Source organism: Chelonoidis abingdonii, chromosome 24 (genome assembly GCF_003597395.2).
Source record: "Chelonoidis abingdonii isolate Lonesome George chromosome 24, CheloAbing_2.0, whole genome shotgun sequence".
Taxonomy (NCBI): domain Eukaryota; kingdom Metazoa; phylum Chordata; order Testudines; family Testudinidae; genus Chelonoidis; species Chelonoidis abingdonii.
The window spans coordinates 14,471,496-14,489,581 of record NC_133792.1 but is presented as its reverse complement, the minus strand read 5'-3'; the positions used below and the strand labels follow the sequence as shown (position 1 = coordinate 14,489,581).

Genomic DNA, 18,086 nt, shown 5'->3' with positions numbered 1-18,086 from the left:
CAAAGCTGTACCAGCAAAAGCACATTTTGGCCGGGCTAACTGTGGCTACCCTGGGGGCTTGTGTGCCAGCACATCTCTGTCGGTCGGGGATCAAACCTCCCCTGATTGCTGTAGCTATATTGTCAAAAATGCCCCAGTTGGAGCACTGAAAAAGGGCTAGGGCTTGCTATTATTACTATCCATAGAGTCACCAATATGTTATGAAAATGATGTGGAGTGGGTCCGTTCTAGGGTTCAAAGCGTGTGTGTTTGGGGGCAGGGGTGTCTGTCGTTGCTAACTGGAGTTTTTGCATCTATAGATCTGAGGGATTTGATTATGTTTGAGCATTTTAGAGTGGAATAGCTCTTGCAGTGCTGGATGTACCAAGCAAGAGGCGCTCTGTGGGTGTAGAAGTTTATGTTTAGACTTGAATAAAACAGTGATCCATCCCCTTTTCTCACAGAATCACTCTGAACTGAGATTGCTAGTGGCTGCAGCCTGCTTAAGGAAATGCAAATCCTCTCCCGCCTTTCTGGAAAATGATGGAAAATGAAGTGTTTGCATCATTTACTTTCTACAGCACGATCTTGATTATAAAAATGTATGTTCTTGCCATCATTACAGGACAAGTGAGGCTCAGAAAGAAGGTACGTTCCAGCTTTTCTGCACTCCAGAACTGCCTGCACTGCTTTGGGGTTTCTGTTAGCATTTCTGCAACTACGGAGGGTTGAGTTTGAGCCTTTAAATAGTGGTTGACTGCTTTTGCTGAGGCTTTGAAGCAAGTTGGAAACTATTTTGTAGCTGCAGTAGATCAGGTTGGAGTGGTGTGTGAGTATTTCCCTCCCATCTGCAACATGTTTAGAGTAGGATTCAAAAAGATAAACAGTCATTTGCAAATCTGAAATGCCATGCAGGTGAGTTCCTTTTGGAACCAGCCTTTTCACTAACTATCAGTTTGATAGTTTGTCTGTAAGAAACTAATTTTAAAAATGTTGTTTAAGTGAATAGCAAAACAAACAAACGAAGAAAAAACAACCCTATGAACTCTGAGTCTGTTTGTGGCTTTTTAAAGGCTGAATTCCTACTTGTGTTTGTTACAGGAGGACCTAACTTCTGAGGAGGTAAACAAGTCTAGAGGGAACTTGTTTTGGGGTTGGGAAGTAGAACAGAAATATTCTCCTAGTGCAGGCAGAAAAGCTGGCCTGACATGTCAACGGAAGTCAATCAAACATTAGCTCATGTTTTTTTTCCTCTTGCTAGGACATTCTGTCCTTTTTCCTAAAAAAAAAAAAAAAAAAATCCCAACCAAATGCCCTGCAACAAAGAGAAATCTGCTATAAAGCAGTTCAAAAATATTAGTAAAATTTCTACTGAAAACTGGTGAATGTGTGTGCGTGCGTGTGCGTGTGTGTGTGTGTAATAACAGGCCTGTTTTTAGGACTCTCTCTCACTGTGAAAACTACTGTGAGGACCTGGTACTTTTGTGCTGTAACTCTGATGTACTTAACGCAGTTTGGGCTTGCACTGGCAATCCCAAATCGTTCAATCTCCCTGCACTGTGCTACAGCCCTGCTAAAATCCAAGGCTCTAGAATGATTAAGGAACAGAGTCGTGTCCTTTCTGTGCTGCAAGACCAGACTGCCACTGCTGTATACGGATCCCAGCATAGCAATTCCTATAACGTATGTGGGGACAGACTATTTATCAAAATCTGAACTCTGTGACCAGTGAGTCGGGTAATTATCCTTTATGTACATATGACTCAGTAAGTTCAAAAGGCACATTAAAGCTATTGAATCAAATGCCAGTTCAGGAAATTGTATGATAGCTGTACTTCTAGAAACAAACAAACAAAAAACCCTTCTGATTTCATGGGACACAGAATTCTTTGCCATTTCTGGCAATTGTTTGGTTTTTTTATCACTGAACCCCCTCCATGTGACTGTTCCCCACCCCGTCCCCAGCCCGGGGACCCTGAGCTCTCCCTGTCCCCTCCCCATTCCACGTTACCTCGGAGGGGAAGGGGCTCTGTTCTCCCGCTGCGCTGGGTACCAATTTCAGTGGCTACTGATTTCTGAGCCGCTGGGCTCTCCTGGGAACCACAGCAGCGATAGAAGCAGAACATGGGGTTGCCAGGTAGCCCCACGCTGGCAGTTCCTCCAGTGTGGCTATACTGCCCCCAGCCGAGCCCCCAGCCCTGCCCATCTGTGAGGCTGTACAGACTCACACAGGAGACACAGCTGCGTGAAAGGGCTGGGGGTGGGGCGACCCCATGTTCTGCTCCTTTCGCTGCTGCGGTTTCCTGCTGAATGTGCCACCCCCAGGCATCTGGGGAGGGGCATCTGATCATTCTTGTCTCTCCCAGGTGTCGCCTTTGGCTTTGATTACAATCCTGATCACTCAGACCTGTCTTGCTCTCCCATGCTTGGGCTCTGTTTGAAGGTGGTGGTGATATGATGGCACTAGAAATATGCGGGGTCTTTCTCACCCTCGCATACGGTTCAGCCTTTTGAGACAATCACTTCCTCCTTCCTGAACCTCCAAACAAATGAGTGAAAAGGGTGAAATCCTGGTCGCCCTGGAGTCAGGTTTGCACTGTCTCCAGCGAAGCCAGGATTTCACCCCACGTCTGGAAAACCTCAGCCCCCGAAAGCTTCAGACTGTATTGTAAGCAACTGGAAAAGGGGGCGAGAATGGAAACTCCAAGGAATAGCGGTCACTGCTGCTGTATGCAATAAACACTAGGGCTGAGATTCTCCCGAGTCCCACTGACTTCTGAAGATCTGGGCCCCAGTACCCGCTAAGGTACTTAAACGTTGCTCTGCTCAGCATTGCGGTGCCACGGCAGCCAGAGGCCTATTGGAATTCTCAGCCCCAAGCTAGGTGCCTTGGCTCCCCGGTCAATGCATGGGGAGCATTAGGTACCTAACGCAACTCATCTAAGCTAGACATTAGTGAAATGCCAAGGAGGGGGCTTAGATATCTTAAGAGCTGACCTGGTGCCCCTGGCGGGTCAGAGATAGGTGCCTCCATCTCCTGGAGCTAGGCTCCAAAACCAAGTCCATGCTCTATAAGCCAACAGTGTGTGTGTGTTTCTCTCATGCTTTCCCTGTGCCCCCAGTTGTCTCGTTGTGGGGTGCTGTGCTCTCCCCCGCACCACATACCAATTGGCGGCTTGTATCCAGCCCTCCTGCAATGGGATCTGACAGGGATTGGGTCTTGGGGTGAGCACGCCGATGGGTCCCTTTGGCAGGATAGGCATTCCTGTGTTTTGGGCCCTGCGTGGCTTAGGCTTGAGTGAGGGCTCTGAGCAGCTTGCTAGCTGTGGGTCAACATCAGGGCTTAGGCAGCATTTCAAATGCTGATTGGTGGAAACATAAGCACCATGGGGATCTTGGTACCTATGGGGCTGAGTGGCAGCTGAGGGCTGTTTTGAACATGTCATGGTGCCCAAAGAAGCAGATGAGGCCCCTAAATACCTTTGAGGAGCTGGGCCTGGGTCTCCAAATCCCCAAGCAGCTTTGGCAGTCTCAGCCAAAGAGTCGGATCCTGCAAATGCTTGTCAGAGCAACTTGCATGCTCCAGTGGCCTGAGTACGTGACTGAATTAATCACGTGCAGGGGAGTTGGCAGGAGTGGGCCCCAAGACTGTGCGTAAAAGCTGCACACTTAATGAGGAACAGAAAGGGATCACCTCCTACACATTATGTGCAGCCCAGAGGAGCTGGCCTTGCCATGGGAATATTAACTCCCCATTTCCTGGCTCCCTATTCAGTGAGCAACCTTTACATTGTGCAGCAAACTTGATTGCACTTAGCGTCCTAGCTCTGGAGCCCTGCAAATCCGCAGTTAGCCGCCAATCGGATGCGGATACAAATGTCGTATCTGCACAGGGCTCTACGCCTGATGCCCCCGTAAGTCTTGGTGGGTAGCATCTCCTCACGCCTCTGAGACAACAATTCTCTCTTCCAGGCTTTCGCCAATCCAGAGGATGCCCTGAGGAACGGAGGGCTGCAGTACTGTCGAGAGGACCCAGACGTGGAGCGATGCCGCAGGCAAGTGCTGTACTGTGATTTCCATTGGCCAGCACATAGCTGGAATTCCTCTTGTGCAGCAAAATGCTCCTCAGCAGCTGCTCGGTGTCATGGGAAAGGCAAAGCAAAGGGCTCATTAATTTGGCAATTACCTATATAGATTGATCAACAGGTGCCTGAAGCGAGTGCTGGGGCTAGTTAAATATTAAATGGAGGCTCTGGCTCATGAAACAGGGATGGATTCATGCCTGGGGTCCTAAAGCCGTCAACTCCGGGGTCCCATTAGAACTGGTTCCTTAGGGTCCAGATGTTCAGAGTGTCCCAGGTGACTGTGGCCATGTCTTGAATTAATGCACTAAGGTTCTCCCAGCCCCCCGACCCCCAGCTCTGCCTGACCCAAATCTCCACTAATCCCTGCACAGCTCTGACAGTGGAATGCTCTGGGCTCCCACACAATTCTGCCAGTGGACCTTGCTCACCGTTTCAGTCCTAGGTCTAAGAAGAGACAGTCGGTGATGTCACATTGCATGTTGGTTTTGCCTCTAATGGGTACAAATGAGGTTGAGACCCTCTGCCCCCAATCTGAGCTCACTCGTGCTCCTGGCTAGATTTGAACCCAGCTCTCCAAAAGGTGCCAGGCTAGTGCATTAACCCACAGACGCTGTATTGTCATGAGAAATTTAAAACCTGTATTAAGGAACTTGGTTTTACATGACAGTGAAACTATAACTAAGGCCTAGTCTATGCTGCAGAGTTAGGTTACATAATGGGGGGAGGGATAGCTCGGTGGTTTGAGCATTGGCCTGCTAAACCCGGGGTTCTGAGTTCAATCCTTGAGGGGGCTACTTAGGGATCTGGGGCAAAATCAGTACTTGGTCCTGCTAGTGAAGGCAGGGGGGTGGACTTGATGACCTTTCAGGGTCCTATCCAGCTCTCTGAGATAGGCAGCTTCCAGCGATCTAACTCTGTAAGCGTCTACACTAAAATGTCACTCCCACCAATGTAATTTGCCTACTAGGTCGACTTAATAACAGCACCTCCGCAAGAGGCGTAGAGCTTAAGTCAATGTAGTTAGGCAGATGCAGTGCCAGTGTAAAGTATCAGAGGGGTAGCTGTGTTAGTCTGGAACTGTAAAAGCAGCAGAGAATCCTGTGGCACCTTATAGACTAACAGACATTTTGGAGCGTGAGCTTTCGTGGGTGATACCTAAACACTTCGTCAGATCGCAGGTAGTGGGAATTTCAAGGGGCAGGTATAATATATGCTAGCAGTCAAGCTACGGATACGAGTTAACAATCAGGGAGATGAGGCCCGTTCTAGCAGTAGAGGTGTGAAAACCAGGCAGGGAGAAACTGGTTCTCTGTAATGGGCAAGTTCATTCACAGTCTTTGTTTAGTCTAGAGCTATGGTGTCAAATTTGCAGATGAACTGAATCAGCAGTGTTACTCTTTGAAATCTGTCCTGAAGTTTTTTTTGCTGACAGATGGCTCACCTAAGGTCTGCTATAGTGTGGCCAGGGAGGTTGAAGTGACTCTCTCCCAGGTTGTGTTTATTCCATTCCTATATCTTAATTGTGTCATTTATCTTTTCCGTAGTGACTGTCCAGTTTGGCTGATGTAACATAAGAAAGGGCATAATGTAGGACATAAAATGATGGATATATTACATTTGGTGATGTGCAGATGAATGAAACGCAATATGGTATGGCCTGATCTGGTTAGTCCTGTGATGGGTGCGCTTGGTGTAGATAATGTGGGCAGAGTTGGCATCGAGTTTGTTGCATCGATGGGTTCCTGAGCTAGAGTTACTTGGCGGTGCCAGTGTGCGTGAGAAATTATGTTTCAGGTTGGCAGGTTGGTTCTGTGGGAATGGATTGGCCTGCCACAAGACCTGTGAGAGTGTGGGATCATATTGTCTCAGGATGGTGCAGATCCGTGATGATTGCGTGGAGGGGTTTTAGCTGGGGCTGTATGTATGGCCAGTGGATCCTGTTGGTTTCTTTCTCTGGTTTGTCTTGCAGTCGGGTTCTGGTACAACGTCTCTTGTGATTCTGTTTCCTAATTTCCTGTGTGGGTATTGTAGTTTGAGAATGCTTGTGGGATTTTGTGTGTGTCTCTGTCTAGGGTAAGGTCGATGGTTGTACCTCAGTGCTTGGCTGTAGACAATGGATCGTGTGATGTGCCCGGGATGGAAGCTGGAAGCATGAAGGTAGGCATAGCGGTCGGTAGGTTGTAGTGTAGTGTAGACTGTGCATTGCTTAGATCGACTGTAGCTGCCTTTCAGAAGCCATCCCACAATGCCCGGCACCTTAAATCAATACAAGTGCTCCCGGTGAGGATACGCACCACCAACACAAGGAGTATAGTGTGGATGTGCAAATGTGATTCAATTGCTGTATGTCGACGTAGCTTAGGTCGACTTAATTTTGTAGTGTAGACCTGCCCTAAGCATGTGTGTGTGTGTCAGGGCCGGCTCCAGGCACCAGCAAAGGAAGCAGTTGCCTGGGGCGGCCAATACAAAGGGGCAGCACTCCATCCGTTATTGGGGCGGCACATCCGGGTCTTCAGCGGCAATTCAGTGGTGGGTCCTTCACCCCCTCTCTTCCTCTTCGGTGGCACTTAGGCGGCAGCTCGATTGGGTTTTTCTTTTTTCTTGCTGCTAGGGGCAGCAACAAAGCTGGAGCCAGCCCTGGCGTGTGTGTGTGTGTCTGTGTGTCTGTGTGTGTTAGCTAGGTCACTGTAGAATGTTAATGCAGACAAGGTTCTCTAGTTATAATTGTGATATGTCAAAGCAAGCTCCGCCATGGGGCATAATGTTTGATTTCACCTTGCTACGTTAAAAGGCTCAGTACAAACTGCCTGTGCGTTGCCTCTGCTGGAATTTTCCATGAGATAACTGATGGGAATGCTAAAAATCCCTCTTTTTTGGCAGTGAAGACGTAGCCCTAGTGAAGACAAGGCAGGAGCAATTTTAACCCTTGTTGGCTGGTCAAAGTAAACCCCAAGGAGAGCTTAGAGCCTACCTTGGACTACAGAGACAACTGCTGTGTCTTAACTGACCCACGTTACAATGCTAGCGAACTCTTTTCCAAGTGAAGACAAAGCCTGACTTTCCCTTGAGCCCCAGCGGCTCGCCGCGGCTTGGGAGGAGGAGATGCCTGTGGTTAGGAGTTGTGCAAAGTGAGCCACAAAAGGACTGGAGAGAGCTCGACAGTGAGACCTGAGGGAAAACGAGCAGAGAGTCTGGAATCCCGCAGCCTTATAAGGAGCCCCTGGCATTAAAGTTGGCCTAAAAGCTGCCTTTGTTTCTTTTCATTTCTCCTGCTGAAGTCTCTCTGGGAGGACACTATGTGCTGGCATCGCTAGCACCGGAGAGTTTATTTTTGTTGAGCGAAGGGCTGGTTAGAGGCTGAGGCAACTTGGATGCAGTTAACCGTTTTTTCTCCATGACTTCCAATGTGTCAGCGGAGAAACTGGTTGCATGACGCAGAAATGGTGGCGAAATTGAAGTTGGGTGTGGGGAGATTTATAGTTGTTTACTAATATACGCTGGAACTGGAAAGGAATTGTAAGCAAAGGATTTGGGGGCCTGCCTTTCAGGCCTGCTGTGGTAAAGTACAGAGCAGGAGGTGTGTGCTCTGGGGATGGGTTGCTTATGGAAGTGGGGAAATGAACTGTAATGGAGCAGCTTTGTGTGTGAGAATCGGTTGCCCCCTAGTGTGTGCCCACAGGGAGGATAACAACCTGCTACTCCTACCGGCTCAGGGATATAGCTCACTGAGGAGTCTGTGATTTCAGGTGTGTGTGTGTGTGTGTGTGTGTGTGTGTGTAAGAGAGAGACACTTGACTGAATAATTGTAGTCATCCATGTGGAACAATGGGGTGAGACCCACACTTTTGACCTCACACGCACTGAACTTGCAAGGCCATGCCACATGGAAGATGCCATTTTATACAGAAATGCACTGGGGGGCGAGTCAAGCCTCTGGGATGGAGCGACGCTGGTATGGGTGGAGTACAGTAACTCCTCACTTAATGCTGTAGTTATGTTCCCGAAAATGCAACTTTAAGTGAAACAATGTTAAGTGAATCCAATTTCCCCATAAGAATTAATGTAAATAGCAGGGGGTTTGGTTCCAGGGAATTTTCTTTTTCCAGACAAAAAACATATACATACACACACACACACAGAGTATAAGTTTTAAACAAACAATTAATACTGTACACAGTGGTGATGATTGGGAAGCTTGGTAGAGGTGGTGAAGTCAGAAGGTGGAAGAGGGAGGGATATTTCCCAGGGAATGCCTTGCTGCTAAATGATGAACTAACACTTGGCTGAGCCCTCAAGGGTTAACTCATTGTTAAGGTAGCCTCACACTCTGCAAGGCAGCATGAATGGAGGGAGGGGAGACAGCACAGCAGATAGAGACACACACTCTGTGTGTGTGTGAGAGACAGATTGCCCCTTGAAATATGCTGACCCCACTCAAAGTACATTCCCTTGTTAAGTTAATCAGCAAGCTGAGATGCAGCTGCTGCCAAGAAGCTCCCTCCGTCCTGAGCCCTGTCGTGTGTCCCCCCTGCTTTATGAAGATGGGGTAAATGGGGTGCAGGAGCAGGGGGAGGGGGACACCCTGACCTTAGCCCCCCCTCTACTGCCCCCCCTCCCACAGCAAGCAGGAGTCTCTGGGAGCAGCTCCAAGGCAGAGGGCAGGAGCAGCACATGGCAGTGGGGAGAGGGACAGCTGAACTGCAGCAATTGCTAGCCTGCTGGGTGACTGCAACACAGGGAGCTTAGGGGAGCAGGGAGCTGATGGGGGGCTGCCGGTCCACCCTGGTTCCAAGCCCCCACCAGTTAGCTCCAATGGGCTGCTCTTCCTGCAAGCGGTGGACAAAGCAGGCGGCTGCCAAATGATGTCAGAAGGGAGCATTGCACGACTTCAAACGAGCATGTTCTCTAATTGATCAGCAACGAAACAATGTTAACCGGGACAGTAAGTGAGGAGTTACTGTACCTGCACTTAAAAAATCAGAACTGCTCCCTGCCCCCTCATTTCTCCTGGAGACCACCCAGCATGCAACGTGGCCTGACTGCCCAGGCTACGGCGAGTTGCTCTGGATTTATGCTGGCGTAACCAAGAGAAGAATTTAGCCCACAGAGCTTAGCTACCAAGCCAGGCTCCAGGGGAATGTTACTGTGCAAAAGGCAGGTAGGAAGTGACAGCTTTTGACACAGAGGCACCCAGGTGAGGGTAACTGGGGAGTAGGGTTGGGCCTTTTAGTCAGCAGATAAAAATCCTTATTAAACATAAACAGACTCAGTGGCTGCCTTCCCACTCCTGGACAGCTCGGGGCAGGAAATGGCTTGATTGAGGTGTTGGCCACGGGCTGTGGTTGCCTTGTTTACATAAAACCTGCATTTACGAGTCTGGAGTGAGGATGGGGAAACAGGAAATGGTGACTGGGTTCCTTGGGACTTTCTGGCGCACACTCCGTCTGTCTCCCTCGGAAATAGGGATGTGGTGATTGGAAGCAGCTGCAAGGCAGTGAGGCCTGTCATCCAGCTCCCTCTTCCCAGCATCTCTGCGTCAGTGCAAATGCTCAAAGTGCCGAGCGCTCATTGTCCGTCTCATCCCACCCTTGCCGTGGAGACCTAGGGCTGCCAAGTGAGCTAATAACATGGCCAGAGGGCAGCACAGTGCGGGTGAGTACGGTGCACTCCTGCTACGGCTTGCTATGCTATGGAAAAGGCTAGTGTCGACTAGAGACTAGATGAAACCTCGAAAATCCAGGCTTTCAAAGCCTTATTGCTTAAGGCTTATTGCTAGAGCTGGACACAACATTTCCAACAGCAGAGTTTTCTGTTAGGGAAAATACTAGGACTGTTGGTTAATGGCAGTTAAGTCACACACTGAACTCAAAAAAAAAAAATTAATCGCAGTTTTAATTGCACAGTTAAACAATAGAATACAGTACCACTTGAATTTTGTTAAATATTTTGGATGTTTTTCTACATTTTCAAATACATTGATTTCAATTACAGCACAGAATACAAAATATACATCGCTCACTTTGTTATTTTGATTACAAATATTTGCACTGTAAAAATGATAAACGAAAATATTTTTCAATTCGCCTTATACGAGTACTGCAGTGCAATCTCTTTATTGTGAAAGCGCAACTTACAAATGTAGGTTTTTTTGTTACACAACTGCAAATCACTTTAAAACTTTATTGCCTACAAGTCCACTCAGTCATACTTCTTTTTCAGCCAATCACTAAGAGAAACAAGTTTGGTTACAATTTGCAGGAGATAGCTGCCTGCTTTTTATTTACAATGTCACCTGAAAGTGAGAACAGACATTCACATGGCACTTTTGTAGCCGCATAACAGTGATATTTCTTGCCGGTATGCCCTAAACATCCCTATGTCCCATGCCTTCAGCTACCTTCCATAGACATGCTTCCATGCTGATTGTGCCTCATGCATTAATTAATTTGTGACTAATTTCCTTGGGGGAGAATTGTATGTCTCCTGCTCTTTGTTTTACCGCATCTGCCATATATTCATGTATATTAACAGTCGCTGATGAGACCAGCCGCTGTTCGTTTTAAGACACTTCACTGACTTTTGACAAAAGGCCTAAGAAGGTACAATCAACGTGGATTTTCTAATGACAGCTTACAGCACTCGACCCAAGATTTCAAGAATCTGAAGTGCCTTTCCAAAATCTGATTTGGGATGGGTGTGGGCCGTGCTTCAGAAGTCTTATAAAAGCCCACACTCCGATGCAGAACTACATCACCACCGCTGACCACCAAAATAAATCAGTCTTTGCTGTCAAGTATCAGAGGGTAGCCCCTGTTTAGTTCTGTATCACAACACCAAGGGTCTGGGTGCTTACCTTAAAGACTAACAGATTTTATTTGCGCATGCGCTTTCGTGGGTAAAAAACCCACTTCTTCAGATGCATGTGAGACTTTGTATCGATCATGGAGCCCCATGCATCTGAAGAAGTGAAGGGTTTTTACCACGAAAGTTTTTGCCCAAATAATCTTGTTAGTCTTTTAAGGTGCCACTGCGACTCTTTGTAGTCTTCTTGCAGGTGGCATCTGACTTAGATGGCATGAAATGAACTGCGTTTTGTCTGCCATGCTTTTGGATCATTATCCAGGCCAGAACCCACCATCCAGCATGGACTCATATCCCCTGAAATGGTTGGTTGAAGCATGAAGGGACATATGAATCTTTAGGCTCTGCGCCACATTAACATTATCTTGCAACGCCAGTACAACAGTGCCAGTTGAAACGCCTGATTCTCCCTTTCAGGGTGACATTGTAACAAGAAGTGGCAGCGTTATCTCTGCAAATGTAACAAACTGTTTGTTGAGCGATTGGCTGAAACAGAAGAGGTTTAGACTGAGTGGACTTGTGGCTCTAAAGTTTGAACGATGTGTTTTATTTTTGATGCAGTTATTTTGTATACTTGAATCCTACATTTTTAAATAATAAAAAAAAACTTCACTTCAAGATAAAGAGATTTGCACTACAATACTTGTATTAAGTTGAATTGAAAAATTACTTTATTTTTACAGTACAAATATTTTTTTTTTTAATAAAATAAATATTAAATAGCACTGTACACTTTGATTCTTGTTGTAATTGAATCAATATATTGAAATGTGGAACATCCAAAAATATTTATAAATAATTCTATTTGTTTAACAGCACCATTAATCGCATATTAATTGCTTAATTTTTTATTGCTTGACAGCCCCTCGAAAATCTGATTTTGCGAATCGGAATGTTTGTGGGCATGCTGTAGGTTTTTGTGATCATTTATCAATGGTTTATTTGACTTTTGTTGTAGTATTTAAATTTGTGATGAATGTCACCTCTTGTCTCAGAACATCAATGGTCTTCATATCCCCATACCTGTGACGTAATGTCAGAGTTGTGATATGTCAGGCTATGATGCCAGTGTCATGTTGTGATGTCATCATTGCCATGTGGGGTGATGTGCCATATGGCTCATGCTGCTTTAGTCCCATGTTTTTACGTATGATACGATGTTCGCTATCTCTACAAAACTGAAGCAACACGCCCTTCAACTTTTGTCCTGATTTGGATTTAAATCTATTTAAATCTGGATTATTCATGGCGACAGAAACTCCAATTCAACCAGCTGCTGCTCATTTGTATCATGGTAGCACTTAGGAGTCCAGTCATGGACCAGGGTCCCATTATGAGGCACATGCTGCCAAGCACGACCAAAAGAGTCCCTGCCCCAAAGAGCCTGCAGGCTAAGCAAGGGCTGGTACATGGAGATACCAGTCATCTCTGGGGGAGAAGGGGAAGGAGTTATTTTAAAGCTGACATGCAATGGGACAGGGAAGTGGGTTTATACTACTCCTCTTTGATAGAAAAAAGGACAACTTTTAACACTAGCAGTTTGGGTCTGGTCTACCCTCCCTTCCTGGAAGTCTCTGTGGATAACTGGAGACCCAGTAGGCTCATGACATCACAGGTCCCAAGTCAGTGAAACCTGACTGAGAGATGAAGGGTTTCATTTTGGTCAAACTGTTCAAGGCTCGTCCCCATTGACACGCAGGTGGTTGGGGGTGGGGTTTGATGGGGGGATAACTACACGGGTTCTCTCGCTAGCAAGGCCAGCTGCAGGGCCTGCTGAGCTGGGGAAGGTCAGTCCTCTAGCCCCTGTCCATTTTGACCCCCCACAGTAAGTTAATCTGCAGTAAAACCACAGTGCCCGCTCTCCGCTGGGTTTTTACACCAGGATAGCTAATGCCTGTTAGATATTCTGGAGTCAGAACACCCCTCTTTTGTTAAAGACAAACCCTAAAATGCTTTTAAACACTGATGTAACTCCTGTGCCCACCAGAGAGTTGGAAGGAAGGATGATGATTGCCTGGTAAGGGCTGAGAGAGCTCCCACCCCCATTGCTCTAGTCCCCTAATGAGACCTCCAGCTAAAACAAGCAGGGAAAGCAGAAAAATAGAAGCAAAACCTCTCAGACCGATCGCAAAGAAGCCAGTACCCTTTCCTTTTGCCGGTTGCCTGTCAAGATATTTTGTAGACTGGCCCAACCCTCATAACTCAGAGCAGCATCTGAATTTCCAGCATTCCATTCCTCGTGGCTGTTGTCGTTAGGGTTTTTCCCACCTGGGCCCAGTCCCTAAAGGATATTGAGCCGCGAGAGGATGACTAAGTGCATTGCCATCTCTATCACAGACCATTCAAAGGTGCATGTATGAAATGTAAGTGGCTTATTGTATAAGCCTGGACTTGAGAAATAAACTGCACCTATTTCCTGTACCGTCTCCACTCCTTTTGCTGACCCCACTTATACAACCATTTTCAGCTCAAACAAAAGCAGCATTAGGTTAGAATTGCCTGTCAAATGCAGTGGGATTTTGCAGGCTGGAAAGAGGAACCTACTGAGTGACTAAATAAACAAGGACACAGAAAACAAGATTCCGTGGGGAAAGCTGATGCCCCTTGGGGAGTGCCCCAATTCATTCAGTAGAAGCCAGAGTTGAAGTGGAGATTATTCTATGTGTGCGTTTTCGGGTGAGGGAAGGTCTCTGTGAACTAACACTCTAGGCCAGGGGTGTTCAGAAGTTAATATGTGGCTCCTTGTATAGGCACCGACTCCGGGGCTGGAGCTACAGACGCCAACTTTCCAATGTACTGGGGGTGCTCACTGCTTAACCCCTGTCTCTGCCACAGGCCCTGCCCCCATTCCGGCCCTTCCTGCCCCCTCCTCTGAGCTTGCTGTGCCTGAGGCGCAGATTGGCGGGGCTGCCGGGGGTGTGAGGCCCTGAGAGCGGAGTGGGGGATGTATTACTGTGGCTCTTTGGCAATGTACTTTGGTAAATTCTGGCTTCTTCTCAGGCTCAGGTTTGCCATCCCTGCTCTAGGCTGAGAGTTGCAGTGTGGAGGGTCGTTTCTAGTGGCTTTTGGGAGGAGGCCTGCACCGATCTTAATTTTTTGAGGCCCAGTCCTATCAGATACAGAGCACCCTCAGCTCCTTTCACTTCAGTAGGAATTGAGGGCACTCAGCACCTCATAGGCTGGAGGGCTCAAAGAGAGAATGTGGTGCAAAGATCCCATCCAGCATTCACTAAGTCCAATGGAAAGACTCCCATGGACTTGAACTGGGAGTGGGATTGGTCCCTAACAGTTCATCATGAACTTGACCATCATCTTAACTGTAACTATTTTATATATAAATTGAGATGGCTGGTAGCACTGCATATACTTAAGGTTGCCCAACACTTCCCATTAGACTCTCTCCCAGCCAGAGGAGGGGGTAGAGGGGCAGAGCCAGGGAAACTTGCGTCAAAAAATTAGTAAAAGCTTGGATGACCTTCAATTTCCTTTCGGCATCTCATGGGAAATTAGGAAGAATTTACACACGTCTGTGTGCTGACGTAGTGAGTAGATTTCATCCAGGATTTTGGTTTCCCCATCTTCTAGGAAGCAGTGCTTTGTCCTTGTTTCATAAACTCTTCCATTAGGGGCGGGGCGGGGCGGGGCAGGGCAGGGCAGGGCAGAGGGAGTTTAGTGGGAAAAATGAGTCTTACCGTAGGCTCTAAACTCAGTCAGATGTCCTATCACAATGTTTCTGTACTTCTCCCCGTTTTTCATCACTAATAACACTTGCCTTAAAAAGCTACTGGGTGAGAAAATGAGGTGCCGAACCCCCCCGCTGAAATCCAGCTGGAGTTGAGTACCAGGCCCCTTTGAAAATCCTTGCGCCTCTTCATTTCTTGGCTCACCTGTTCTGGCTGCTTATTCCTCCTCGGTAGTCCGTGGCATTCCGACCAACAGTAAGCCATCCATCCTGTTTTCTGTATGGCTGGGCTGCCAAGGGGGAGTTCATCCAGTCCAGAAAGACAGGGGCGTCAATATGGACTGACTAGGGTATGGGGTTGGGGTGGGAAGAAGAATTGGGCAGCTCAGTGATTGGTGGGAGGGAATGGACTCCAAGGCAGCCCCATAAGCCTGAATTGTCCTATTCACATTTCCAGGGCCCATCGCAATGACATGGAGAACATTTTCCCCTTCCTCTTCCTTGGGGCCATCTACTCCCTGCTGGAACCCAATCCCATTGTGGCAAGGATCCACTTCCTGATCTTCTGCGTGGGACGGATAGTTCACACCGTGGCATACCTTCTGCGGCTGAAAGCTCCCACACGCTCCGTGGCCTACAGCGTGGCACAACTGCCCTGCTTCTCCATGGCGCTGCAGATTCTCTTCGCGGTCATCACACACTGGTAATGTTGAAGATAACCCGCCGCCGCTGATGCTGCAACGTGGATTGGAAAGACACGCCTTTGCTGCTTTCCCAAGAGAAGGACTCATTCTGCTGTGGCTTCAGTGTCAGCATCTCCCATCTGGGCAGAGCTCAGGGTTCTGGGAAATCTCCTCTGGGTGTGTGCAAGGTCCTATTTCCAGGAGCAGGCTGCAGAGGTGGAAGGATGTGGTCCTCGCAGCTGGGTGCTCGTGCATTAAGTACTCAGTAATGCCACAACATTAGTACCACAGCAATAGCATTGTGGTGTCTTCCAATCTTCTCGCTGGTGACCTGGGGGGGGGAGGGTTCTTGAGGGGAGGAGGGAATGACGCCAAGTTAAGAACACAACTAAACCAGGAAGGTGATGAAGGCTCTCTAAGTAGCCTGGCCCTATCACTATGGGGAGAGAAAAGCGGGAGACACTTGGTTCCCCGTAACTCACTTTGATGGGAGTGTGTATGGTGAAGAGAGATGATGTACCATCTCCTCTCTTCGGCAAGAATACCTGGTGATGTAGCGAAAAAGCTATAGTAGGAACAAACTGAGTCTTTGTTTTAAACAAACCCCTGCCCCCAAAACCTCGTTTTTACTTTTTGATTAGAGAGACCCAACTCTCCTTTTGTTTGTTTGTTTGCTGTTTGTTTAATCTCCTACACGGGAAGGAAACAAGTTGGTGGTGCAGCATCTGATTCTGCCGGGCAAATCTCTGCTGGGAAACAGAACCCAAAGGGTTCAGTCTTTCAGAGGGTGGCAGTAAAAACACAGAGGGAATCAGAACTAGTGCAGGTTCCCCTTCCACACCCAAATTACATCATCAATCCAAAGAGGCAGCTCTCCTCTGGGCCCCTGAGATCAAGATTTCAGTTGACTGTGAACTCCAGAGCAGACAGCTCCATTTGCTTTTGGAGTGGGAAGGGGGAGTTGGCTCCGGGTACATCAGGCTATCTCGAGGCTACATTCTGGAAAGAGCAGTGAGCTGAAAAGGAGATTGGGGTGCTCAGCACAGATCTGGGCCTTTTCTATTTCCTACAGGTACCTAGATGTTCTGTCATTTCTACATAGCTTCATATGAGGTGCAGGGCTGAATGGAAGACTGCAAACTTGTGTATGTTACGCTGTTCCCCTCTTGTGCTTCCTTGGAGTTATGAAGTATATAGTCATCATAAAATGAATAGTATGTGTTCCTCTTCTCTACCATTGCTTATGCCTCTCTGTATACATCTGTGAACCAGGCAGAATACCACCTCGTGCCTCTGTTCGGAGGCAAAGTCCTTTGACATGTTCGGATAAAAAGGGCTATTAAAGCATGTAACACACGGAGGCAAAAGCAGCGCTTTCCTGGGTGACCTCTTGGCCCCTCCTAACTTTCCCCTGGTATAAGGTTGCCTTCTGAAAAGAGCTCTCTTCCCACCATGCCTTGCTGGAGCTGGCCCTTTAAATTTGGCAGCGGCAAGGAGCTGCAGCCCTAAAGCAGCCATGTTTGGTGAGTGGCTGCATCTCCTGCCTTCCTTCCTGGCTGGTGAGTCTCTCTCCTGTTCAGTTTTCTCTTGCTCCTGAGGATGGGCCATTCTCACCAAGTGCATGATGATGTTACCCTAGGAAATAATGTTAGTCCTCTTCCCGCTCACCTCCCATGACAAACAAGGAGTTAATTACATAGCCAGGAAGGGCAAATTGGAGCAGGAGCTGGAACCCTGCGGCATGTGCCATTATGTCCCCTGCTGAGCTGGAGATGGTGTGTTGGCAGCCTGGTAGACTAGAGAAGTTCAGGTAGGGGATGATTGCTCTTCCTTACTGCATCGGGAGCTTGGGATGGGGGTGGCAACAGGCCTCCCCTGGTACAGTCTGAATTTTGTGGTTAGGAGTTTTCCCTCCTTGTAAGTGAAGATGAGCTAAAGTATTTATTCCACCCCCCTTTTTTTAGAAAGAGGGGGAGCTGGTGAGGTTCTAAATCATCCTGGGTTTTGCCCTATCTCAGGAGCCATTTATCTGACTCCTGTTCTCTTCAACCCTGCCTCTGCCTTCAAAGTGTGTGTGTGGGGTGGAGGGAAGAGCTGGATAAAATGAGACCGTGATCTGACCCATTGTTGCTTTTTGGGGGTGGGGGAGTAGGTGCTAGGATCTATTTTTGGGGGGAAGGGGAGGTGGAGCACAGAAAAATCCAGTTTGCAGAGCTGCTAGCTCTCGACTTTCACTGAGAGTCTTGTGATGTTTGTCCCTCATAAAGTCGTCTTTCCTGGAATCATGATCACATGACTCCAGGAATCTTGGCTTTCTTTAAAAAACAAACAGTTCATTTCCTGGCCTGAGGGTTACAGAGAGAAACTTGAAAAAGTGAACTGTAAAAACTGGGCCCAGGGGGAGGGGGAGGCACAAGGCAAATAAATAAATAAAAAAACCCAATAGGTTTGGATTTATTATTGTTAAATATCATGGGGTTTTGGGGGTGCCGACTCCTGCTTCTTTTTGTAAAGACTTGGGGTTGGCAATGCTGAGTTTGGGTTTCTCTGGACCTGTCCCAAGACAGTCCCCGTTTGTCTGAATCACCCCACCAGCAGGCAGAGCTCTTGTTTTCCTCCCGGCTGCCCTCGCTTGTGGCCGATCATGGCACTGCGTGTGTCCTTTACCCCAGCTAGATGCAAACAGCATTTTAAGGAGCCCCCCGGACTGACCCAGTGCAAAGGGAACATGTATATTTGTACTCTCCCTTCCATGGCTTAGGCATGACTCTTCCACTGCAGGCTTTAATAATGGGG

The 18,086-nt window shown here is 47.8% G+C and overlaps 1 protein-coding gene across 1 annotated transcript; it reads left to right on the top strand.

The window, feature by feature from the left end:
- Positions 1-438: 438 nt before the first annotated feature.
- On the top strand, positions 439-17,443 carry PTGES (prostaglandin E synthase). The gene is made up of 3 exons (XM_032797869.2): positions 439-627; positions 3,952-4,034; positions 15,065-17,443. The coding sequence occupies exons 1-3, from the start codon at positions 520-522 to the stop codon at positions 15,312-15,314; spliced, it is 441 nt and encodes a 146-aa protein (XP_032653760.1). The 5' UTR covers positions 439-519; the 3' UTR covers positions 15,315-17,443.
- The last annotated feature ends 643 nt before the right edge of the window (positions 17,444-18,086 follow it).